The 26,691-nt window shown below is 42.6% G+C and overlaps 1 protein-coding gene across 1 annotated transcript in view; it reads left to right on the top strand.

Moving 5' to 3' along the window:
* Pgm5 (phosphoglucomutase 5) overlaps window positions 1-26,691 on the top strand; it is a 180,802-nt gene that overhangs the window by 39,394 nt on the left and 114,717 nt on the right. Inside the window, exons 4-6 of the mRNA XM_031389981.1 lie at window positions 1,355-1,480; window positions 4,337-4,527; window positions 5,095-5,249. Coding sequence (XP_031245841.1) covers window positions 1,355-1,480; window positions 4,337-4,527; window positions 5,095-5,249 — 472 coding nt within the window. The remainder of the gene's footprint in view (window positions 1-1,354; window positions 1,481-4,336; window positions 4,528-5,094; window positions 5,250-26,691) is intronic.

The raw sequence follows: 26,691 nt of genomic DNA, 5'->3' as shown, positions 1-26,691 counted from the left end.
TGGTTACATGCTCATTTAACAGTAATAGATTTTCCCCTAGAGCCTATGATCTCCTGCCTTATGGTCTTTTGACCAGATTTATGGTACCAGGAATTAATTCCCTCCTGCAAATTCGACCTCACATCTAATCCAAAAGCAATTGGTTACCCCTATAACCTTCATGCTGCTTTTGCACCAGTGAAAAGTTTGTGTTTTTATTAATCTAGTTAGGAGTGCACACAAACAAAAATGTGCTCATGTGGACAACTAGACAACTTCATCTGTGTTATATCTAACAAAATAATTTAAATATGCCTCACTATATATGATTAGAAAGACTGGAGCTGTAAAATGGGTAAGAGCTATCAGGGTGTCACCACCAAGAAGAAGTCATATGTATTTTAATTGTTTGGGGGCATATTTAAGATTTTATAGTTTCTGAGAGACTGAGTCTTTGGGGAGCCCATTGCTAGAACCACATTGTTCCTAGGGTGACATTTTAAAAGTGCAGGTGATAGTCTGGAAGTAGGTGGAGGGCTTCCTGTCTCCCCAAAGTAATTAGGAGATCATCCTTTGAGATAATTTATGTGCTATATTCTTACTGTTTTAAGTGGCGAGCAGCGCTCGACTTAACTGAAAACAAATAGTCCTCGGTGTCTCGCCCTCAGGTGTGCAGAGCTAGTCCTCGGTGTCTCACCCTCAGGTGTGCAGAGCATGTTTTAGATGATGAGGTGTGCTTGCGATTCTCAGTGGCACACTGGAGAGCGCTAGTGTTTTCCTGAGCATCTGCAGATGTTTGGTATTCCCCTGGAGATTAGGTACAAGGCTGAGTGTGAAAAAGGGTTCATGTAAAGTCAGAATATGCCCACATCACCAGTTCTGTGCTTGGATCCAGTGTGCATAACATGTGGAAAATAAAACCACAGCTCGGTCATTCCTTTATGTGTTTGTTTCACACCAGCTGAGTCATTTTTTGGCCAACCCCACAGGAAGGACCACTACATATGTGAGTTGCTTATTAGCATTCGTTTGTGTGCAGCTTGGGGGGAGAGAGGTATTTGCTGACAAGGTATGGGCTGGGATGACCATACACTTGTATTGTAAATTCTTCTAGTGGTCCATTTTATCCTTGCAAAAAAGAATGTGGAATGATATTATTTGTACCTTTACTTATCTGAAAAATTTGTTGCATTTTGATTGTGTTATGATTTGAGGTTTGGTCTGGAAGTGGACATTTCCCTGCCCATGTAGCATGCAAATTATGCTGGGACTTTGATCAGAATTTCCTATCATTAGGGTGGTAATTCTTTTTATGTCTGTAAAGATAATTTCTGGGTATGCATACCAACATCCCTTTCTGTTTTTCCATCATCAGTGGAGATTGTGGACCCTGTTGACATCTATCTCAACCTCCTTCGGACTGTCTTTGACTTTAACGCCATCAAGAGTTTGCTGACGGGGCCTGGTCAATTGAAGATCCGTGTTGATGCTATGCATGGAGGTGAGCCCGTACTTCTTTCTTTTTTTTCCAAAAGTAGTGTTTGAGAACCAATAAGGAGACCTCTCTGTTTTCAGATACCCAGAATGTTGTAGAAAATTTTAGGACCCTAGTTACTTTCTGTTGATGCTTTATCACATTGAGTGTGAAGTAGATCGAGACTGCCCATTTATTGACTTGAAAAATCATGCTACTTTTTATAAACAGCAGAATAAAAGTTATTGTGGAAAACATAGCTGCCCAACTCCTTTTGGCAGTCAATGTCTTACTTGCCAGTGTCAACCTTATTTCAACCCCTCTACTGATTTATTTTAGTATTTATCTCCTTGTTATGAAATATCACAAATACACAGCTCTTTAACTTCTATATTTTAAAGGGCCCAGACTTCTTACTGGACTTTTATGTTATGGATAATATTGCAAAAGTGAACCGGCACATTTCCGTGCTAGTGCTGGCACCAATGTATTCTCACAGAGCTATTCTCTGCAGCTGGTCCCCCACTGGGCCCGACTGCTGCTCTCCTGCCCATTTGCTTGTCCCTGGAGCCACTAGTTCTTCCAGTAGCTAGATGGAACCACCAACCTCGTGGTTGCATGCCACACTACCCAGTAACCCGGTAAAATCAAGATTCTTAATGCTTAATTAACGAATCAGATTTATTTATCAATAATACCAATTATTTACAAGATGCCAATACAACCATTTCAGAGCCAATTGATAATGATAAAGACTTTATCACAATGATTCTAACCTTATGATATCATAACCACCTCTGGCTGGCTAAAGACACGCTGGTTCACATCCACTGCCACCTTGCCTTCTTTACTTTCTCCTCCTGCCATGCTCTAGAGAGTCTGAAACTCTTAGTGCTGTCTCTCTTTTCCCTGTTCATTCACAGGCTTCCTGCTACCCTAATGCGATTGGACAGGGAAAATCCTGCAATACTTTTAGAGTCAACCATTTACCTCTCTCAGCAGCCCCTGGCAGCTACTCATCTCTCTTCTGCTTTCATTATTCTTCCTCTTCTAGAAAGTCATATAAATGGAAGAAAAAAAATCAGCAGTCTTTTGCTTCACATTTCATTCAGCACAGTGTCTTGTAAAGAGATGTTTGTGGCACACGTGCCCGTTCTTGTTCTTTGTGACTGTTGAGTAGTATTTCATTTTATTGACGTACCACATCTTGTCTATGTATTTGCTGGTTGATAGAACTTAGCCTTCCTGGCCCTGGCGTTGGGCTATTACAAGGAAAGGTGCTATGAAGAGTCACAAACAAGTCTTTATGGGAATGTATGTTTCCATTTGTTTTGGGGAAGTTTCTAGCAGCAGGATTGTGGAGTCTGATGGTAAGTGTCCTGAACTATGTAAGAACGCAGCTGATACCCAAAGTTGCAGTTCCTGTTACACACAGAAGTAACAACAGCTTTGGTGTCTCTGATTCCCAGAAGAACTCTGTAGAGTCAGTCTTTCCTATTTCACACATTTTGCTCCGTCATTCTCCCTGTGTGAAGAGGTTTCTCTCTGCTGTTATTTCAGACTCATGTTTAGTGCATTCCACAAGATTTTGATGACCCTTGGCTACCTGGCATGCGGAGTATCTTTTGGGACCTTGAGCACACTTGAGCCCGACCCTCCCTGGGCTTTGCTTGGAGGGTCTGTTGTTGGGATGTTTTGTTACTTCTTGGGCTGACCCAACTCTCCAGGAAAAGTTCTTTCAAGTTCTTAGCCTGACCTGGCCCCCCAAAAAAGACAATTCCTTCTTCCTGAATCTTTGTGTTTGCGTCTCATTGCCTGGCTCCTACTATATGTCCATCTTCAAATCAGTCACCTAGGCTGAGGGCTGGGGAACAGAAGGCCATATGTAGGTCACTTCCCTAGCCATGGGGACAGTGGAATTTATCTATATTGTAGTCACATGGGCTGATTTGGAGAAAGATGTGGTTCCAATGCTTCCTCTAGAGAAGGGGACATGGGGACCAAGTCACAAGACAAGAGATGTTTATGGTGTGACTTCTTGTACATTTCAGCTGGCAGGAGTATATGGTGATCTTATTACAGACTCTCCTCCCTTGATTTTAATGGTTTCCACTTGTATGGTCCCCCTATTAGTACTCTTCCTCCAAGTCCTACTCAAAACACTGCATTCTCTGGGAAGTCTCACCTATGAGTATTGCTTTCTTAAGCCATTGAGTCCAATCAGACATTCCCCTTTTGGTCTCACCTCTCTGATTATCTGTATGTTGGGCTTATCTCACTATTAGATAAGAGCCCAGGAATGTAGGCATTATGCATCTTACTTACCCTCTTTAATCTGATCCTTTCAGTTCTTAACATAGGGGTTCAATGCTAGGTCTTCTGGTCCATAGAATTTCTCTTCTTGCTTAGCATTCATTGTTTCGCAAGAGGTGCCTTGTTTTATACGAAGCTTCTGGGGTCTGGATGCTTACTTGGCAGCCTTACAACAGTGGTGCAAAGGGAATTGCTAGTGCCCTTTAGTGCTTTTGATATACTCAGTTGAAGTGCTTAATATGTGAAACACAGAAGGTAATAAATCATTATTACATAGCTGATTTCTTTAAGGCAGTGTTTCATGAAATCATAAGGAAAAAATTTCATCTTTTTGGATGATTGACATCTTTTATCTGCTCAACAGAGCCTCTGGCACATGGTAGATGATCAATAAATGGTAACTGATATGATTCTTATTTTACATTGTGCCTTAAAAAAATGACTGCATAAATTTTTCTTCTTCTGGACTATTAAGTGAATTGTTATCTTTTTATTACCAGAAGAAAAAACCTAGGGAAGACTATTCCTCAAGTATTTTTATGTTCTCTACTATCTTTTTTTTCTTTTTAGTTATGGGACCCTATGTAAGAAAAGTTCTGTGTGATGAACTAGGAGCTCCAGCCAACTCCGCAATAAACTGTGTCCCATTAGAAGACTTCGGAGGACAGCACCCAGACCCAAACTTGACATACGCAACCACCCTTCTGGAAGCCATGAAGGGGGGAGAATATGGATTTGGAGCTGCATTTGATGCTGATGGGGTAAGTGAGAGTGTTTCCAGTCTGCCAACCCTCTCATCCTGTGATGGAAGAAACATCAGAAACCAGAGAATCTGGAGCTCCTGTACATGGGGCACTGGGCTCAGCCCTGGCACTGCTGTTCCGTGCTAGATAACACCATGAAACAGCCACAGCTTTTCTTAGTTGCAGATTGATGTATGTTATTTAGAAATTATTTATTTAAAAAAACAGCCAGGCAATAAATTTTCATTTATTGTTGGCTTCCTTGAAAGTACCACATTAAGAGACTAGCCATTTATCATTTGCTACCACTCTCCAGTCTGTGTGGGGGGAAGGGAGGGATTGAGCCTGTGGAAGCCACTGAAGCATGAAGGAACTGTGTACACATTTCAGCAAGTGGATTGCATTCCAGTGGTATCAAGATTCTAGGCCCCTGAGGGATGTATATGGTTCCTCACACTTCCTTTGGCCAGTTCAAATTGTTTTATGCTGTGTAAGAGGCAGGAAAGTGACTTGTGTTAATGATGGAAACTGGCTACAAAGACCAGATGCTTCTTTGTGATAATCTTCACACATTCCTCCCCACAGGACCGCTACATGATCCTTGGCCAAAATGGCTTCTTTGTGAGTCCCTCAGACTCCCTCGCCATCATCGCTGCCAACCTCTCTTGCATTCCGTATTTCCGTCAGATGGGGGTTCGTGGGTTTGGGAGGAGTATGCCAACCAGCATGGCTCTGGACAGGTAAGCAGGGACATTACTGTGAGGTAGCACATGGTAATGGACAGGTAAGCAGGGACATTACTGTGAGGTAGCACATGGTAATGGACAGGTAAGCAGGGACATTACTGTGAGGTAGCACATGGTAATGGACAGGTAAGCAGGGACATTACTGTGAGGTAGCACATGGCTCTGGACAGGTAAGCAGGGACATTACTGTGATGTAGCACATGGTAATGGACAGGTAAGCAGGGACATTACTGTGAGGTAGCACATGGCTCTGGACAGGTAAGCAGGGACATTACTGTGATGTAGCACATGGCTCTGGACAGGTAAGCAGGGACATTACTGTGATGTAGCACATGGTAAATCTCTGATGCTAAGGCCCCTTTGTTGGGGACTGGCAACCTTTCTCCCTGCTCTACTACTAGCCTGGTGACAGCTTGGGGACTTCGAGATGTGGTGTGATATAGCAGCGTGAGATTCAAGTGGTCTGAGCTGGATTCTTCTTTCTTATTTGATCTCTATGTCTTACTTTTTTTTTGAATCTGTAATATGGGGATGCTAACAGTGCCATCCTTGCATAATTGTGGTGAGGTATGGATGACATCATGCTTTCTGTCACCAGAGGTGCTTGTCCATTCCTTTACTACAGATTTCTTTGCCATTGGCTTGTTTCATTTAATACGTTTTGTTCATCCATATGCATTTCATTAAAACATAGTAAATATCTCATAAATGTGTAGTCTTCCTGAATATGAGGATATATATATTCACATAAATATATATGTGTGTAAAATGAAAAGAGCAGGGAGTTTGAGGTCAGATTATATTATATACAGGACTCAGCTTTCATCTTCATCTGGTGACTTAAAATAGGGATGCTATACAGGTTGGTTGTAAGAATGAAATGACAGAGAACACCCAGGGGAGGTTCACTCTGGGGGTGCTTGGTAGTGGGACCTGGATTTGATCAAACCCAGAGCCTAGCTCTGGGCAAGCTCTCTGTCACTGAGCCACATTCCTGTTTCTGCATCTGATGTTTTCAAACTGTTTTTATTCTTATAAGAACAGAGCATGTGCATTGCAGAAAGTTAGAAAGCACAGACAAATGAGAAGACAGACTATCATACCGTTTCCAGAATTACTTACTGTATCTATGGTGATAGGTAAATTTATCCTTGTACTGTGTGAATCTTGTTCTGTGTATGTATTGTACAGATATAGTTAAATATGTAAAATAATATACACGATGTCAATGTATAATGCATAATACCGAAAAGACTGGACAGTTCACAGTGCTGTTTCTTATCAATTTATAATCTTTAATTTTCTATTAATACATTTTTCTTTATCATCTGAAACCAGTACAATTAAAATCCCCCTAAACATCCCCAAAATATTTTGAAGGTTTATTTTCCCAGGAGATCCTATCCAAGACCCCACATTGGGTCTGGTTGTGTCCTGTGGTGTTCTTATTTAGCACAATCCCTGTCCTTTGGTAGAGATATTTGGAGATCTGGTCGGTTGTCCTATAGAATTCCCCTTTCTAGATGGTGTGGCTATTTTCTCGTAGTGTTATTTTTCAATCATTCATAATGTAAAAGTTATATGCTGTGAAATGTATGAGCTTGAGAGGTTAATTTAATGAGTTCTGAAAGTGAAAACCTGCACTTAACCACCATTCAGACAAGGGTGTGGCTTGTTCCCAGAATTTCCCAAACTCTCCTATCTGTTCCAGTTCCTGCAGACAGCCATTCCCATAGTTTCTACTACCCCTGAGGCCTACCTGTTTTAAACTAGACCTAGGTAGGGTCCTCTGCCATGTCACCCTCCAAAAAACCCCCTTTTGACTTATCCTTATCATTGTATATGTCAGAAGTGCATCTCTTCTTGCTATGAGTATATTAATATGTGAGAATTTCACCATTTGTTTTTCCAGATTCTCATTGATAGACAGCTGGGCTCTCTGCAGCTGGTAGCTTTTTAAGGGTTTTGTCGTTACTGTTGCTGACACATTTTAATTATGCCTGGGTAAATATCTAAGAATAAATATTGATTTTTAGGTTAGTTGTACATTCAATAAGCTGGAAACTGTTTTCTAGCGTATGTATTTCTCAGAAATGTGGGCGTAGCAGTTGCTTCATATCCTTGCTGATATTTGGGGCTTGGGACAGACTTTTAACTGTGGCCATGCTATTGTGCGATAGAAATCATTTTATTGTGGTTTAAAATCTCACTACACAATAACTGAAAATTTTGAATGATTTCATAAGCTTACCAGCTACTTGCTAACTTCTTTCATTGTGTATTTATTCAAAGGGTATTTGCATGTACTTCAAGTTGGTTTATTGTGTTTTGTGTTATTGATTTGTGGAGGTTTATATATATATAATATATATAACCAAATACATATATTTGGATTAGCCTTTTGTCAAATATAGTATTGCTTGTATTTTCCCCACCTGTAGCTTGCCCCCACCCTCTATGTGCGTGTGTGTGTGCATGTGTGTATGTATGTGTGCATGTGTGTGTGTGTGTGCGTGTGTGTGTGTGTGTGTGTGTGTGTGTGTGTGTGCGCGCGCATGGAGGCCAGAGATCAACCTCAGGTATCAATTCTCAGATGATGGCCATGCTTCAGTTTTGAGACAGGGTCTCTCATTGGCCTGGAAATCATCAAGTGATCTAGTGATCTGTGTGTCTCTGCCATACTAGGGCTGGGGTTACCAGTCCGCTACCACACCCAGCTTTCCTACACGGATTTTGGGCACACACTTTACTGACTTGCCCTAGCTCCTCAGCCTCTGCTTTTCATTTTTCAATTAGTGCCTTTCGATGAGCAGAGGTTCTAAATTCCTATTAAGTCTGCTTTGCTAAGTTTTTCTTACGCTTCACTAATTATGTTGTTGGTATAAAGGCTTTTGACTTCTTGGAGAAATACTTGCTTCCTCTTGTTGTGTAATTCTATACCTGGGAGACATGAGTGAGCATCTCCTTGCCCCAGTAGGGAACTCAAGGCAGACCAAAGTAAGGATCCCACCAAAGTCTGGCTTGGTGAACTGAGGTTTATTGGGGTTGCTACAGGAATTAGGGTGAGGAGTTGTTTCCAGGGGCAGAAGTGACTCGACAACAGCTGCATCATCCAAAGCCCTCCACAGCATGGGTGACAGCTCATGAAAGCTGGAAACCAGAACTCCCTGCACAGCCTGCAGGTAGCTCACTGGGCTGGACAGTACCCCTTCCAGCAGTTCAGGTGGTCTGAGCCTCTTTGAGTAGCTGGATGACCTGTTTCTTCCAGGTGACTTGTCTGGTCTGAGTTTCATCTAAAAAGCTCAGCTTATCTGAGACTCTCTCAGCAGTCCTTACAGCTTATGTATGCTGGGCAGGAAGGAGCCTAGTGTACCCGGCCAGTTTCAGGACTTCCTGAAGCCATTGAGTTATTTATTTCCTGAATCTAAATGAGCTTCCCCCCAAAATGGATGGTTCTCAGAGGAAATTGCTGTCCAAGACTCTTAAGATCAGAAAGATAATTTCCCTGTGTCTTTCTTCTGAAAAATTTTAACATTTATAACTGTGGGTTAGTAACCCCATCCCTTCACTTGAGACCCTGTCTATCTACTGGAGGTGGACTTTTCAAGTCCCCTCTCCCTAATGTTGGGCATTTTGGCTAAGGTCACTCCCATTGAGTCCTTACTTTTTGGTTCCTTTTTATGTGTGCTGTGAGGTAACAATTGAGGATTATCTTTTCCCACACTCAGTTGCTCCAACTCTGTTAACGGGAGGAATTTTCTGTCCCTTGAATAGTATTGATTTCATTGTTACAAATTGACTGGGGATATTTTATCCTATTCTATCCATTTTGCTGATTTTTTATAAACATACCACACTGAAATCAGGCCAACCCTCCTGTCATTTGTATTCTTTGTCTAATTAGTACATATGTATCCAGTAGGCCTCTCCATTACTAAATATGTCTTAGAATGATTTGTCAGTTTACAACAGAGCCCTTTGAGACCTTGACTGAGATCTTGTAGAATCTATGGAGCTGTTTGTGGAGGATTACATTTTAATAATATTGGCTCTCACAGTCCATGGGTGTATTGTTTTTAAAAAGAGAATTATTTTATTATTTGTAATTTTTATTTGTGTGTACCTATGTATCTGTGTGAGTGAATGCCGTATGGTTCAGGCACCCAGGGAAAGGATCCTGGGCATTACGTAGTTTATTTGATATCACAAGATTCTGCTTAAACCCAACTTTATAATTTAGACAGAATTTGCATGCATTTCTACCACTTGCTTATCCTGGCAATAGTTTTTTTTTTTTTTTCTTTTTCTTTTGGAAATTGTATCAGTCATTTCTCTCTCTCTCTGTTAACGATGAGCTAGCTAGTCATCAGGGGAGTTAAGAGCCTCGTGCTGAGTTCCACAGTTAACTGGAAACTGGCAGGATTTGACCCTATATCTCCTCATACACTTACTCAGGGCTCCGAGGGTACCAGCCGAAGCGATTGAAAACACTGCCTAGCTCTCCTGTGAGGTAGCCAACAGCTTACCAAGCCATGGCCAGGAGTAGGAAGTTTCATTCTGACAACAGAAACCATTTGTCCTCTTTTCTCGTGGAAATGTCCCAGGAACTCTTGATTTCACTTTATCCACTTTCCCAAGAAAACCTCCGTTCAGTCAGAAGCCAGAGGCCCTGCTTAGAGAGTCACAAAGGGCCTGTTCTGATACGTGAGTGACCGTTGAAAAGGATTATTCATGCTTGCTGGTTGGGATTCAGAATTCTGTGGGGCTCTGACGTGCTGATTTGTTTTGGGTATTTGATCTGCTGCGTAGCTCCCTTGTGGATTCTCATGATGGACACTTTATAAGCCTCTTTCTTCTTGGTGAACAAATGTAGGTTGGTCTTCTTGTGGTTTTCCAAATCACTTGTTGTTGTTATTATTGTTGTTACTGTTATTATTAAGTAAATGAAACCACAGGTTTGTAGCCACAAATGCCTGGGTAACAGTGAATGTTTGAGAGATTGATAAACAACCGATTTAACCCTTGGTATTTCAGAATGGGCAGGACACTTTTGAAACTGACAAGTTATCCAAACTTTCATAGTTCACAGATAAAACCAGTGTTTCCCAGGGAAAGACTTTCATTGCCTTTAACTTCCATTCTCACAGTATCACTAAGACAAAGATTCTATTTACCCCTGAATAATAAACTTTCAGCTTTGAAAATGGCATTCTTTGGGGACCCTGTCATCTAAATGTGTCTGATTTGTGGTACAGATGAGCTGAGTTGTGGAAAACATTTTGAGTCAGATGATTTGAGAAGCAATGCACATTCAAACTATGTTTGTGGCCCAAGGTTTGTCTCCACCCACATGGAGGTACTAAATAATCCCTGGTGTCATCATTCAGTAATATTTATGAAGCTCCCAAATGTGCTTGGGGCTGTGCCGAAAGCTGTGCAAAGCAAAGCAAACACGCAGGCTCCATCCCTGCTCACTAGGGAGAGTTCAACACTTACAGGAGGCTAGCATCCCTGAAGACCTCCAAAGGGTCCAGCTATGAGAATATTTTGACTACAAAGAAGGCCACAAAGGGTCCATATGTATAAACAGGACAGCGACACACTAGTGATCTTCAATTTCCCCTTCTCCCTTTTTTTGGCTCTCGGTGCCACCTGCACATCCAGTAGTTATTTGCTAGAAAATATTTTCTAAGTATGTTCTATGCCCTAGATGTGGTCCCTTGCTATGGCAGAACTCATCATCTAACAAGACAGAAAATAACATGTAAAGAAAAAAGCATAGACACATAAATTGGAATATAAGCTATGGGGATAGGAACTTGGTACTATAAACTTGATGAGGAGGGGGAATCTTACTTAGAAAGGGTAGTTACTGCGAGGCTGGGATAGGGAGTCCCATATAACACATATGAAAGCACTTACCCTGAGTCTGTGGTTTGCTGTGGTTGGCTGCCAATCCTCAGTCTACAATACGGACTGTAGCTTATCTTGATCATGCTCAGCTGGTTCCTGGAATTCAGACAGTGTTAATCCTGCAAGTATGCGGGTTTCTACTGATGTATGGTGACCTTGACCCTCGCCACATCCACAGCTCTGCGCTGTTTCATCTCCTGAATCAGTCATGATGTACATGGCAATGAGACAGATGGTGATGAGTTAGGGCTGACCACTCGGCTTCCATAGATTGCTTTTGCAGCAAAATGATGGAAACATCTTGCCTCAAACAGATAAATATGGCCGCGTCTCCTAGTAAAACAGCAGAGGAAAGGCAGGAAAGCCTTTACCACAGATTGCCACGAAACGCTTCTCACCCATTAGAGTGAAGACAAGAAGGAACCCAAGGACACTGTTCTAAAGCACAGAGTCATACCTCTCTCCTTCCTAAACATTTTCTGGTGTTCTCTGTTCTGGCGCCTGGGTATACAGATCCCACCAGGCCCTATTGTGTTGTCTTCTGCCTTCGAGATGCATTCGGCTTATGGTTCCTCTGGTCCATGGCCTCTTCAGTGCATGCCCAGGTGCTTCTCTGGGGGAAGCGTGCTGCTTTGACCTTCTTCACTCCAGCTTATTGCTTCCTTCTAAGTTTGGAGTCCAGCATTACCTTTGAGTCTTTGGTGTCAAAGCCCGTCCCCCACCTTAAGGCAGGGTATGGGGCTCTCCACGGATCCTTTGCCACTCTAATAACTGCAATAAAAACACTGTCCCTTTCCTCGCAAATTGGCACAGTACTTGTTTTTAGTGTACATTTAGTAAACGAATGAGTGGCACTTCTTCACTTTACGCACTTACCATTTTGGAATAATGGCTTGCAGAACACCACAGGTCATTGCATATAATTCTGAAAGATTACTGTGCATTGCCAATGGACCTCCACTGACTTTTGTACCAAGATAAATTTTTGTGATACTACCACTCAGATACAGGAGAAATAGACACACATGCTAAGAAGAAAACAAAGGACGACAAAGGACCCAGTCTTATTTGGGTGTTATAAAACAGTCCTTACTCTGTGGTTTTCATGAACGTGTTATGTGTGCGTGTCCTTTGAGAGTTGAATTTTTAGAAATGGCAGGTGAGTACTGAAGCCCGTGTCACGTGTAACTTAATGTGAGAGGAAATGATAGTCACGCTCTGGCTAATAATTAAAATCTGCTCCAACCTAGGTCTCTGCTGCGTGTCTTGTAGACAGGAGGAGCAGTGAGCTCACTATCAGGATGCTTAGAGCAGTGATTCTCAACCTTCCCAAGGCTGAAACCCTTTCATTCAGTTCTTTACATCATGGTGGCACCTCAACCATAAAATTATATTTGTGGCTATTTCATAATTCTAACTTTTCTACTGTTATGACTGTAACATAAATATCTGTGTTTTCTGATGGTCTTAGGTGACCCCTGTAAAAGGGTCATTAGACCCTCCCCCAAGGGGCCACGGCCCACAGGTTTAGCAGATGCCTAGCATTCCTTTCTGTGTCGCTTTTGTGATCATGTTCTGGGAAGGATGATGAGGGTGTGTGTGTGCCTGGTATCCAGCATTTCTAAGTGTAGGTATCAGGTGGGACAGTGGTGTGGAGGAGGGCGTTTGTGTGTGGCAAGAGTGAGAGGAGTAATAGACGCTTCTGAACAGAAGGTGCTGGGCTTCAGAGACATTGGATACATCCTCTTCTTTCATGTTTTCAGAGTCGTTACATTCTGCTCTGTGAGTTTGTCAGAGAAACAATTGCTGGATGGCCATCAAGTGGCCTGAACTCCTAAAGATGTCATTGTCCTTTCCCTCCCAAGTCAATGGAAAGATGAATAACTTCTGAAGTCCCCCCTCTCAGTCTGCTCTATCCATAAGGATTATTCATTCATCATTCATGATGCTGCCCTGGATGGGTATTGTGATTGGCAAAGGTGTCTAGGACCCCGTTCTCAGTCCTTTTACTGATGCAGCTTCCTTGGCCTTTGGGAAACCATATTGACCACTGACAGGTTTTGCCATGCCAAGTGAATCCCCTTAGCATCATCATGATTTTGACAGGGGTTAAAGACCAGGGTTTCAGAGATTTCCAATAAATCAGTGGTATGTCATTATTTTTAGCTTCTCTTTGATTTGTGGAGGATGTGTTTGCTTAAATAAACTCCTTCATTCCTTATGACTTAAAATATGTATCTGTCGCAGAAAGCAATCTAAGGGCTGGAGAGATGGTTTAGAGATTTAGAAAGCAGGCCTTTCGGTTACTGTAAAGGGTAGTGAGGTAACTGGACAGCTAGAAATGCTTTGTGTCTCGATGATGATGGTAGTTACACAATTGTGTATCCCTGCTAAGACACATGGAGCTATACAATTAAAATTAAGGAAAGGGAGATGATGAATCTAATTTTTATAAGTTGTACTTTAATAAAAGCAACAAAATAATCAAACCTGTTTATGTAAAAGAGAAGAATGCATTTCTTTTGAATCTTCCTCTATGGCCAGCATCAGGAATGGTCATTTACTGTGCATGACTCCCTTTGTTACCACAGAGGTTTGCACACACACACCTTCCTGAAAATGTTGGTTGGAGTCAGGAGACAGGAGGGGTCTCTGGAACTTTTTCTTCTTCATGCTGAATCAAAACATAAATGTGCTACTGGCAATTCATCTTCTTTGACAAAGACTTACCTTTTTCATTTAGAACTGGAAAATTTTACAACTTGAAAAACCAGTAGTCAACTTTATTAACCACAGAAAATGTACAGGGAAGCCAGTCAGCAGGGTAACCCTCATCCATGTGCTTGGCATGTAGCACTGCTTTTACATGAAAGAAAGTGACGAAGTGTCCTAGGCCCACTGTGTGTTTCCAGGATGTGAGCATGTTTTTTTTTTTTTTTATATGTACTTCTATTCTGAAATGCTTATTTTTTTTGTAACTCCCATTAACAACAACAACACAAAATTAAATGACTTTTAAGTTTTAACCTCCCAGGGTCATGGTAAGCTGGGCTCAAATGCTTGCTGAATATCATTGGTTTCACTTGAGAGAGAAATGAATTGTGAGGAGGCTCAGAGGGGGGACTGAGCAGCAGACTGGAGTGTTGCCTGTTCAACTAAGAGAAGAAGGGAATGCGACTGCATTTTTCTCTCTCCTGAGCTCTGGTATAAGGACACCATTTTTTCACACAAACCCATAGAAATATTATTGGAGCAGACTATAATGTGGATGTTGTATTTTATAGAAAAGATATGATGCTAAGAGGTTACATGACTTGTCCAAGGCCACATGACAATAAAGATACCATCAAGGCTGTACCCATCAGATTGTCTGCCTCAACTCTTATTTCTTTACTATTCCTGCTGTTTGAAGCACCAAAAGTTCTGGCTGTACCAGGAGTAGGTGTCACTTGTGCAGTTGGCCTGGGGATCTGTGTGGCAGGAGAGACGTATTGCCCAAATGGTGGTAGGTAACACCAGATGCAAATAAATAATTTTAACTCAAAAAGGCCTTGTAATTTTGATCCTTTTTTAAATTTGTTTGTTTGTTTTGAGCATGTCCCTCTCATCAGTCGAGCTTGGGAGGAAGCACTTCCTGGCTTTTACCATGGGGCTTTCAGAAAATTGTTGTCAGGAGTTCAAGGTAAAGTTGAAACATACAACCCTTGCCCCAGGAGCTGCTTGAAGCTGTAAGATCAGCATCAGCAGCTGCACCACGGGCGTTGATCTGGTTTCAGCAGCTTTGCCAGGCTGTCTTCTGCGCAAGTAGGGTAAGCAGATAAGATTCCTTCTCTCGTAGAGTTTTAAATCCAAGACAGACAACACCAGTGACCCAAAATGTAAATGGTATTGATGAAGTGTGACGAGTTTCTTCAATAGGGAATGGACTAGTCATGGCTTTTCAGATATAGGAAGTATAAAAGGAAGTATTTAAAAAAAAAAAAGACTCTTGGCTGTCTCTGTCTGCATACTTTGTACACATGAGAGTGGAGGCCTGGCTTGATTATCTTCAGCTCAGCCCAGATCTGGTTTCTACCTGAGGTATGACTGGGTCATTTGGATTTACAGACGCTTCTAGACTCCCTGATTTGCATCGGCGGTTTATATACCAGCATTGAGGACAACTCTTTGGTGAGTTCAGGCCTGTATTTGAGACAGCAAGACCTCTATCTAGGATTCTGATAGTATCTGTCAGGGCCTTTGTACAGAACAGGAGAGAAACTAGATGAAGCGGGACCTAAATAGTTAAGCAATGTTTGGCCCACACAAAGCATAGGTTGGCCTCAGGTGAACCTTGAACCAGCAGCTCATTTAACCTGGTTATTCTCCTTCCTGCTTTCCCTTGGAAGGTGTCACTTGCATCTCCAGTCTCCTCACTCTGGCTCTCTAGAGCAGAGTTGATGGAGCAAATGCCTACAGGATTTCTAGACCTCACAGCACTCTGCTTATGAGGCTGAGAGACGAAGACGCTAAACACATTTCCTTGAGATTTGAACCTGGCTAGAGATTTCAACAGGGTCATAGCCTCTCCCCCACTCCTTGAGCAGAGCGGGGATGAGGGTCATTCCTTTTAGCTCAAATGCCGATAATGGATACATTTGTTCTTTTGGTCCACTGGAAGTAGTATTTGTAGCAACTTTGTAACCCATTAGAGGGCAAAGCCCTGTGGAGTTCTTGAGTGTGTCCCAGTACAGTTTCAGAAGGGAACTCAGGGCCCCCTTCTTTTTACCTCTTCGTGTCCCCCCAAATCCTCCACTACTCACTGATGACAAACAAAGCATTAAACTTGCAATGGCAGCCCTTGCCCATGACTGTGTTGTTGGCGCTGTTTTTCAAAACAGGGCTTCTCCGTTTGGTCACCCATGACCTTCACACACGCGAAGTCACACAGTCCTCTGTCCTTTCTTATCCACATGCCCTTGACCCCTTTCTTCCTCCCTCGCTCTCTCCTTCCCTTCCTCTCCTTACTTCCCCTTTCTCTCCTTTATTTTCCTTTCCTCTGTTATATTCTTTCCTACCTACCTTCATTTTTTTTCCCTACCTCTCACCATTTTCAGCTTTTCCTGCATCCCTGGCCCACTGTTTGGTTCAGCGTTTTACTTCTGGTGCTGGTCTTCCTTGTCACCTTCCATCTTCATCAAACAAACTCCACCAAAACAAAATTAATGGATATTTTTGTAAGGTATTTGGCCAGATTCTGAGAGGCCTACTCATCTGAGTCTTAAGGACAGACTAGGGAAGTGTTCTGAAATCATGATGGCACTGCATCCTAAAGATCTTTTATACATGCATAGGGGATGGCAGGGTAGACTATCATTTGAGAAGAGTGAACATTTGGAACCACCAGGGTATTGATGTTCCTGGAGAAGCTGGGACATAGTCCTCTGAGCTACCCTGAAGTCAGTGTGCAGGCCGCCTGGGCTTGAATTCTCCCTGGCTTTGTGACCTTGGACTGCGCTTCTTGACTTTTCTGGTTTTCTCTTTTTCTTTTTCTTTTTTTAAAGGATGTATTTATTGTTATATGTAAGAACACTGTAGTTGTCTCCAAACACTCCATAAGAGGGCGTCAGATCTCGTTACAGATGGTTGTGAGCCACCATGTGGTTGCTGGGATCTGAACTCAGGACCTTCAGAAGAGCAGTCAGTGCTCTTAACCACTGAGCCATGGCTTCCTTTCTTAAATAAGGATGATGAGAGCAAACTTTTTGTGAGTAGTAAGTAGATGGGGGACATGACTTAGAGTATTTTTATCCATGGTAGGAGCTCAGGGAAGGGAGTCTGATACTATCAGATGATGTTTTACAGACAACAACCTGAACCATGGTGGAGTAGTCTCATATTACATCAATTAATTTTCTCATTGCTATGAGCAAATAATCGACACAAAGCAATTGAAGGAGGAAGGGTTTATTCTGGCTTATGGTGTGAGGGGACCATTCCATCACTACTGGGAAGTCATGGTTCCAGAACCAGGAGTCTGGGAGGTCACAATATATTTGCAATCAGTCAGCAGAGTAGGAGAGGTAAGCATGACTTGACAAGAGAGCCGCAACCCTCACCACAGTGACCCACTTCCTCTGGGGAGGCTCCATCAGCTCTATCAGCTGGAGACCAAGTGTTCAAACACATGAACCTATGGGAAACATTTCACAAGGAAAACCCAATGCACACTTAGGACTTAGCCTTTGAAGGTCTGTGGCTTGAGTCAGCCTCTGCATCTTCCATGTAGAGGCTGTGAGGTTTCTTGCTGTGGGCCCTGTACACAGCACAGCACAGCAAGGCTTTCGGAAGACTGCTGTGTGAATGTCGCATACCCACAGATTTTCTGGTTATCTGGTGATTAATGCTTGCTAATTTTCTTTAGCTCTTCTTTGTACGGTCCTTTTAGCTAGTGATACAGGACTAAGCCTATTGTTCTTTGACCTATCGTTTAATTAATATCTTTAAAAGATGAAGAGAGTGAGAAATCTTTGGACCTTTGTTCCCTCTAGAGGCATGTTCATAGGAACATGTTGGATGCTATACGCCTATCTCTTTTGAAAATTTGCTTGGTGGGAGGATTTCTGTTGTTGTTTTGTTTTTCTTTTAAAACACATCTGTGTCTGTCTGTATGCCAGCCAAAATCCATTAAATCTCCTAAACATTTATCTCTTGCATTAATTGTGATGATAGGACTTTGACTGTATCATGCAGACATCCCACTAAAGCATATGTGAATCGTGTCCATATTGTAAGCCTTTGCCCATTTCCTAATCTGGTTAGTAGTTCAGCCAAAAGCTACAAAAGTAAAATATGAGAAACGCCATAATGAATTGTTTTGTGATAAATTCGTTCACGGAGAGATTTGTGAGAAGGGATTTCTTTGTTACTCTGTAATTTCCTAACAGCAGTGGACCTTAATTTATTGCTATGTGTTTATATTCTGATTTTATATTAACTTTGCCCCTTTCTCTAAGTCACTAGTCAAGTCTTCTGATGCATCACAGATAGATTCTGGAGATGGAAATATTAACTATTTAACCTCTCAAATGGAATTTCTTTAAATGTATCTTGTCAAGTCTGATAGAGCCAAGAGTACTAGAAACTTGAATACAGTGAGTTAGTCAGACAAGGTCTTAGAGATTTCTAGAGAAAGCTCTCATCTAATGACATTTTGGGGGCCACAGACTGGGTTGTAGCTCTGACTGGACCTGACTAAGCTGAGGCCACTGCATTACTACTGTGACAAAACACCCAAGGCATCCACCATTGTAAAGAGAAAAGGGTTGTTTAAGTCATAGTTTTGGAGGTTCCAGGGCATGGTATAGCTTCAATTCTGGTAAAGATCCTCCCAGCTACAGTCACATCATGGTAGAGGTACATGTGTGAAAGTGCTTAATGTTGGCAAACAGGATGTTAGAGAGACAGAGATACTGGGGGCCTATGTACCCCTTTATGGGTATACCCTCAACAGCTCAAATATCCCCTATTAGGCCCCCATCACAGTGGTTCCACTACCTTGCACTCCAAGCTTTTCACTACATGGGCCCTCAATGGACAAAGTTCAGCAATTAAGCTACACTCAAAGTATGCCAGTAGGGAGAGATACTGCTGCCATCTTTTTCTTCCTCTTCTTCTTCCTCCTCTTCTTCCTCTTCTCCCTTATCTTCCTTCTCTTTTCCTCTTTTTCTCCTCCTCCCCTTCTTCTTTCTCCTCTTCTTCCCCCACCTCTTCCTCTTTCATTATCAAGGTTCAAGACAGTAGGACACAGAAATCCGTTCTCACAAATCTCTTAGTGAACAAGTTTATCACAAAACAATTCATTATGTTATTTCTCCTATTTTATTTTTGTAGCTTTTGGCTGAACTACTAACTAGATTAGGAAATGGGCAAAACATTTCCATGTTTTAGTTTAGGAAGAGAAGAGGATAAAGAATGGCCAAGGATACACAGCTTTCAAGATGTCTCAGAAATGGATACTGACTTATACGATTAAGGCTCAGTGTTGATAACTTTTGGGGTTGAGAAATGAAGTCATCATATTGAGTGTTCACACACAGTGCCAAAAACTGAGTTTTCTTGTGAAGAGAGCAGGGGAGTCTAGTCAGAGGGGGCAAAGGGCAGTAACTGCCTCAGTTTTCAACAACATCTTCAAACACTCTCTACTGAAAAGTGGTGCTCGGTGGAGATAGAAAATATCTAAGTTTTGCTCAGAAATTTCTCTCAAAGAACCCTGGAGGATGACAAACTGTGATGTTGGCAGGACTAATAACGATAATGATGAGAAGAAGGCAGAGGAAGGGAGGAATATCTTCCAGAGAAAAGAGTTCAGGCTATTTATTAGGATGCAGTGACTCAGAACCCAATGAAGAAAGGTATAATTGCCTTCTCTCAAAAATAACTAAGTTGCTCCATGTAGAAAAGGCACACTGAGAGCAAACCAGCCTGACCAGTGAGTGGTGGCAGCTACAGAAGCTAAAGGCTTTTAGTTCTAAGTGCAGAGACTGTCATCCAGTGACACAGCAGTGAAGGAAAGCTGTATTATGCCTACTAAAACATCTAGAAGGGGCAGCTCCAGAGGGACAGTTAATTCTCTGCTGATACAATGTCCTAGTGAACCCTGCTCTGCCATGTTCAGGTGTGGTCTTTCTCCAGGTGAGTTGTTCCTACAACAAAGCACCTGAGGCATCTAATGTTATAAAGACAAAATGTTTGTTTAACTCATAGTTCTGGAGATTCAAAGGCACAGCAGAGGCCCCAGCAGTACCTTGTCATGGGACCTGGTCTTATGTCACACCCAATCCCAACTGATACATCTCCAGGGAACCTAAGGCTCAGGAGCAATCACTGTTGATGGCACAGAGACTGTAAGGCCCAGGGTGATTTCTGTGTCCTCTGTATATGACAGGGAAGTTGCACATGAAATCTCAACAATGTGAATGCATGAATAAGATCAGCATAATGGCAATACAGTGGACATGCCAATATGGACAGCAGAAATCCTATATTATCCCATCCCTAGATAAGTGCTACAGGAGGTCTGTGCCCACTGAGAGGGGGAGGATCAGTCTCCTTCAGGAATAAGTTACCACATAGTTTGTTTAACCCCTAGTGGGCAGCTCTGGACACATGTACACACAAGCAAAGGTAAGTGACTCAGAAAATTATATATACATGGGTGCATATGTACACACAGGCATATGTATGTACATGTAAAAATAATTAAAAATAAATCCTGAACTTGGGAGAGAGGCTTAGGGAGGAGAGGGAAATGGCAGGCATGAGGTAGATGCTGTGTTCATGTGCGAGGCTCTAAAACTATATTAAACAAACAAACAAGAAGATAAAAAGCAGGAATTACAAAAATACATTTTGTGAAATTCTCAGAAAGTTAATACAAATATTATATAAGAAAAAAGAATCCAGAAAAGAGAGAAACATTTCTAAAGCCCCCCTATAAGGAGTTTGTCCTGCGCCCTCCTGGGAAGTAACATCATGCTAAGTCCTCGTTTTGTCAAGAATAAAACGAATTTAAATTACTTGCTCATCATTAAAGAACATTCTAGAATTATGGGCATCCCCCTCCAAATGCCATAGCCTTTGATATCTTTTGCTTATTGTGACAAATTCACTTACCCATCAACAGGCATTTATTGAATTCTCTCCTCTGCATGGTCTACTCTGCTTCCTGTTGCTGTGGTAAACACAATGACCAACAGTAACTTGGGTAGGAAAGGCTTGGTCTCCTTATTACTTCGAGGCCACAGTCTATCACTGAAGGAAGTTAGGACAGGAACTCAAGGACAGGAAACTGGAAGTAGGAGTGGAGGTAGAAGAAATGGAGGAATACTGCTTGCTGGCTTGCTTTCCTTGGCTCAACTACATTCTCACACAGTCCAGTCCTGCCTGCCAAGGTTTGGCACCACCTACAGTGCCAATTATTAATTATACCAATTATACCAATTATTAATCAAGAGAAGACACTGCAAAGGTCCCAGCCTGACACCATATTGCATGTGTGTGTTGGTGGGGAGACACCATTAAGATGAGCCGCTATGTGGTGAAGAGATAGTAGAGAAAGAGGAGCAGAGTGGTTTGTGCCTATAAAGAGAGGCAGAACTGGAGACCACAGGGCGGTGAGGGACAGCCTGATGCCATTCACCGGCACTGCCACCTGAGGCTATGGTGATATCCTGGCTTGTGCTGCTGCTGAGGGCCATGTCTGAGCTTGTGACCCTTCAGCAGTGGGGGAATCTGTGTCAATGTCCATGGCCCATGTTACCACCAAAGGCCATGTGGATGTTTCTGGTCTGGTCTGGTCTGCCACCTGGGGCCACATGTTGATGTCTGAAGGCTTCACAGAGCTGGCTCTGCCCCTCACCAACACCAACTACAGCATTTGGGAGAGCTGTTTCCACCCCTCAGTGGTTACAGCATCAAGGAGAGCCAGTCTGCATCTCACCTGGACAGTACAGTAGAACTGGCCCTGATGGTATGGGCTTTGGAGCTGGCCCTGAGGGCAAGGGGTGGTGGTAGGGGTGGAACTGGACCACTACTTGTCAGGGCAGTGCAGGAGACGTGGTCTTGGTGGTGTGAGCATAGGAGAGCTGATTCTGCTCCTTGCTGGCTGCAACAGGCAGGAGAGATGGCCCCGACCCTCGACCAGGCAAAGCAGGAGAGATGGCCCTAGTGGTGAAGGTTCAGGAGAGCTGGCAGGGTAAACGACTGAGCTACCACCCAGGCCCAGATCCAGGGCTTTGAGTTGGTCCACCCCAAGCATCTACCTCATCTATGTACTGCTAGAGCATGGCCGGGCCTGCAAAACCAATCTGCAGGATGTCCATGACACAGGGCAACCAAAACTCTGAGAGGAGTCCCAGTAAGGAACTAGTATTGGTAGAGTAGCAGAAGCCAGAGGCCTCGAGCCAGACTGGTGACTCATTGCAGTGAACATTTGCAAGTAAAGCTGGGCAAGAGAGTATACCGTGTGACACATTGCAGCTTCCAGTGAGATCTTTTTAATTATTTTAATTTTAGGGTAGAGGTTACAGGGGCAGAAGGCAGATATGGGGGGATGGTGATTGGGGTGCATGATGTAAAATTTACAAAGAATCAATAAAAAGTTTTTTTTTAAGAAAAGGAAAGAAAATGCCCCTCAGGCCAATCTTGTGGAGGCGATTCTTCCTTCCCAGGTGAGTCAGGGTGACAAGATTAGCTATCTATCACACTTGGTCTGGGAGTGCAGCAAGCAGGCTCAGATTTCTGATTTAGTGAGAGAGTGAGATATTAGTGGCAACACACAGGCTATAAGGCATTCCTTCTATACAGGCCACTCATTAGTGGAGAAAAGTTGGGCTAAGGTGACCAGGGCTTGGTGTAACCGTCTTTTCTTCTTTTACATTATGAGCACCATTCATGGGAACCCTGGAATAAACACCTTAAAAATGGACCATGTGTTCTTTGCTTTTTATTTTGATTTGAGTGGAGAGCTCTGATTGCAGCAGTGGCCCATATGGTGAGATGGGATGAGTGAGTCAGGAAGAGAGAGTTCACTATGCATCAAACCATCCACTGGAGTGACAAATCCAGAAGTGGCGTGGCAAAAGCCCAGACTTGAGCTTCACAGTGATCCAAGGTTGAGCTGGAGATCCTTGTTACTAGTCATCAAGTAGATGTACCCCTGCCTAACCTTTCACCCCACCTAACCTTTCACCCCACCTAACCTTTCACCCCACCTAACCTTTCACCCCACCTAACCTTTTACTCCACCTAACCTTTCACTCCACCTAATCTTTCACCCTACCTAACCTTTCACCCCTTCCTAACCTTTCACCCTACCTAACCTTTCACCCTACCTAACCTTTCACCCTACCTAACCTTTCACCCCTACCTAACCTTTCTTTGCTTATTTTCTCATTTGTCAAACAAAAGTCAACTTCATTGGGTTGTCATGAACTCCAATGGGATTATTAATGTAGGTGCTTGCTTGCCGTGCAGGAGGCCCTGGATTCATCCCCATCACTTGCGGATGGAAGTCGTAAAGTAATGAGGTCCATATGGAATAAGAACTCAGTGAATACTATCTGGGTTTTTTTTTTTAAGATCATTAATAATGTCTTTTGTCATGTTATTTTCTCCCTCACTCAAGAATCCCATATTATTGAACCATTTATTGAAGACAATCCCGTCTCTAAATCATAATCATAATGTTATGACAACTGGAAGCAAACCTTAGTGCCATATGCTTCACAGCCCTTGAGCCACAAGCCATGGTCTTTATATATCTGGTCTGATTCTGTAACTACCATATACTAAATTCCTGCCTTCTCCTACTGTTGGCTACTACCTGAAAGATCAAAGAGACACAGGTCAAGCATGCAAAATTCCCTCCTCCTGCGCTTGATGGAAGCATCCTTTGTCAGCAGATCAATTTCTAGATCTTGGGGATCACACTTGAATTGCATCCTTCCTCCACCAAAACTGTCCAGTAGTTTTGAGCCACTGTGCACAGCTGTCCACAGCAGCCCCACCCATGAGACTACAGGGTACTTTTCTTAGTTGAGTCCTCCTTTGTTTAGCTATAAACTATCTTTCATTTTAAGAAGAGGATCCCAGAGTGTGGAGCTGCTGGGTATGAGGGCTGGGGGATGGAACAATGAAGGTCAGGAAATCCAGTGGTGTGAAGCTCTTGCAGGGACAGAGGATGCTGCTCTGCTCTTTGGGAAGAGAGTCCCAGACCGACAGGAAACATCTGCTTTAATCTGCTCCAACATCAACAGAATCGATGTGGCAGGAGCCTATTGTTACTGCGTGGGTTCCACTTCTCCAGCCAGGGCTTGGCCGAGATCAGGGCTGTTTGGACAGGCAGCACCATGTGGTCTCTTTTGTCAAAATGTGGATATAACAAGCAGCAGTATTTGGGAATATCCTGCGGCTATTTTTCTATTTAGAGGGACTGTTTTCTTCTTCACCCGGCCAGCTATCTGTTTCCATCTCTTCCCTTTTATGTTTTCTCTTTTTCCTTCTCAGTATATTTCCATCTTGGGTTTCAAATAAATCTACCCTTCTCATCCTGGGTTCTATTGCCACAGGAGTAACACATGCAGTGAGTTTGTGCCCAAGAGTATCTCAACACCTTGGGAACTCACAAGCACACTACACAGCCATGAAACCATAGAGGTTGCCCACTGCTCGTAGGACATATCTGCCTTCTTTTGCCCTAAGAGTCAGTTGTGCTTGGGAGATGGCTCATGGGGTAAATGTGACTGCCAACAAGTTCAGAGACCCGAGTTTGATCCCTGAGATCCACAGAGTGGACTGGGAAAAACCAACTCCTGCCAATTGCCCTCTGATTTCCACACATGCATTGTGGCATGCATACTTCACCCGTATACACATGTACACAAAGTAAATCAAATAAAATTTAAAAATGTAAATGTGCTGATGAGACAGCTTAAGTAGGTAAAGGTGTTTGGCGTGTAAACTCTGTCACATGAATGGGATCCTAAAACTCATGTAAAGTGGAAGAAGCAGAGACTAACCTTTACAAAGTTGATCTCTGACAGCCCTACCACCCAGACACACACACACACACACACACACACACACACACACACACACACACACACACACACACACACACACATATATATATATATATATATATATATATATATATATATATATATAGAGAGAGAGAGAGAGAGAGAGACCCACACATATATATCATGGACACACAGACACACAGACAACAATAACTGGGAAAAATTATCAGTTATCTGGAATTAACTAATAATGTTTCTTTTTATCTTAGTTTTCATTACTTGAAAAAGTAGTGTTGGGCACAGTGGTGGCACATGCCTTTAATCCCAGCACTTGGGAGGCAGAGGCAGGCAGATTTCTGAGTTCGAGGACAGCCTCGTCTACAAAAGTAGTGTTGCTCCTGTAAGGATTCTTTGTGTGTTATATATGTATGTGTATTTTGCTTGTGGATATGTATGTATATATGTGCATATGGAGCCAGAGGTTGGTGTCTTCCTCAATCCACTTTCCACAAGGTTGAGCCCTGTGCCCATAGGAGGGGAAAGGGAGGCTTGTTCTGAGAGATAGCGTGCTGGGAGAGCCTGAAGCCTACACTTAGAAAGAAAGCATCCAACAGGGCAAACGTTTGCAAGTAAACTAAGAGATTAAGGTTTGGAACTGGGACACTTGACCATAGTCAGGGGACTCCAAACACAACCTGAAGCTTGGGAGGGTCTCAGGAGATGGGACAGCTGAATTGGTGGGCTTGAGAATGGACAGAGAACTTATGGTCAGGACAGGGATCAATGTGGCTTAGATACAGCCCCAATTCGTTGTTACCTAGAATTTTCTTTATTTTTATCTCATAGCATTGTTAGGCATTTATACTTTAATTTCTTGGTGTGTGTATATGTATGTGCTCTTGTCCATGTGTGCATATCTGCACATGTGTGTTATGTAATAATGAGCACAGGAGTGTAGGTATAAGTAGATCAGAAGGTAGCTTTCGGAAAGTTATGGCTTCCATCTTGTGTAAGTCAGGGTCTCTTTTGTTTCTGCTGTTGTGTTGTGTACTCTAGACTATCTGGCCTGCGAACTCTGAGAGATTCTCCTCCTCTGTCTCTTATCTCACTGTAGGCAGGCTGGTATTATAGATGCTACAGAACCTTGCTTTTTCCATGACTCTTGGGGACTCCAACTGGGTAGATGGTTTTACTGACTGAGCCATTTCCCTAGCCCTAATCCTTCATCTTGATTATAAGTTTGTTATGGCAGAAGATATCTTAGTGTAATATATTATGCCATAATAATACATATTGATTCGAATACTTTCTAGACATTCTATTTGTGTCTAAATGTGCATATGCTGTATACATACATTTCTGTTGAATTAAATTCATTCTCTTTCAGAAAAAAAATTCCATTTTCTAGGACTTAGAAATGATCATAGAAGAAACCAATATTGTTGTTGCTATTTTAATGATCCCAGTTCCAGCATGGCTGGTGTGTATCGAATGATGTCCATAGTGCATTTGCAGCAGACCTGAGATAAATTAGCCATGCACAGGAAAACCGAGGAATAGAGAAGCTCCCCCATAAGTGTTATGCGTTGCTATTGGGTAGGCAATGACTTTGTGCCATCTACAAGAAACTGGAACAGTAGAAGAGTAAACATTGGGTGAGGTCCTTTTAGCCAAGGAAGTCCATCTAAGAAGTCACGTGTGGTTCTGGTAGCATCTATACCAGCATGTGAGGAGAGCTGCTGTATAAACAGCCGAACCTCCTTACCCCTAGTGAGGGATCTCAAGATGGGCTTTTTCTCCAGCTCCCAAAGAGCCCTTGTGGGATTAAGTTCTTGCCACCCATGGAGATAACTGGCTTGAGATTGTAATTTATATTAGTTTTTTCCCCCTTTACCTGCTTAGCTGTCTTCTCATTGGTTTTCTTACCAGCAGACTAAGCTATGTGTAGTTGAACCTCTGCA

Source organism: Mastomys coucha, unplaced genomic scaffold (genome assembly GCF_008632895.1).
Source record: "Mastomys coucha isolate ucsf_1 unplaced genomic scaffold, UCSF_Mcou_1 pScaffold21, whole genome shotgun sequence".
Taxonomy (NCBI): domain Eukaryota; kingdom Metazoa; phylum Chordata; class Mammalia; order Rodentia; family Muridae; genus Mastomys; species Mastomys coucha.
The sequence above is the reverse complement of the archived record's forward strand: the minus strand, read 5'-3'. Positions and strand labels throughout refer to the sequence as shown.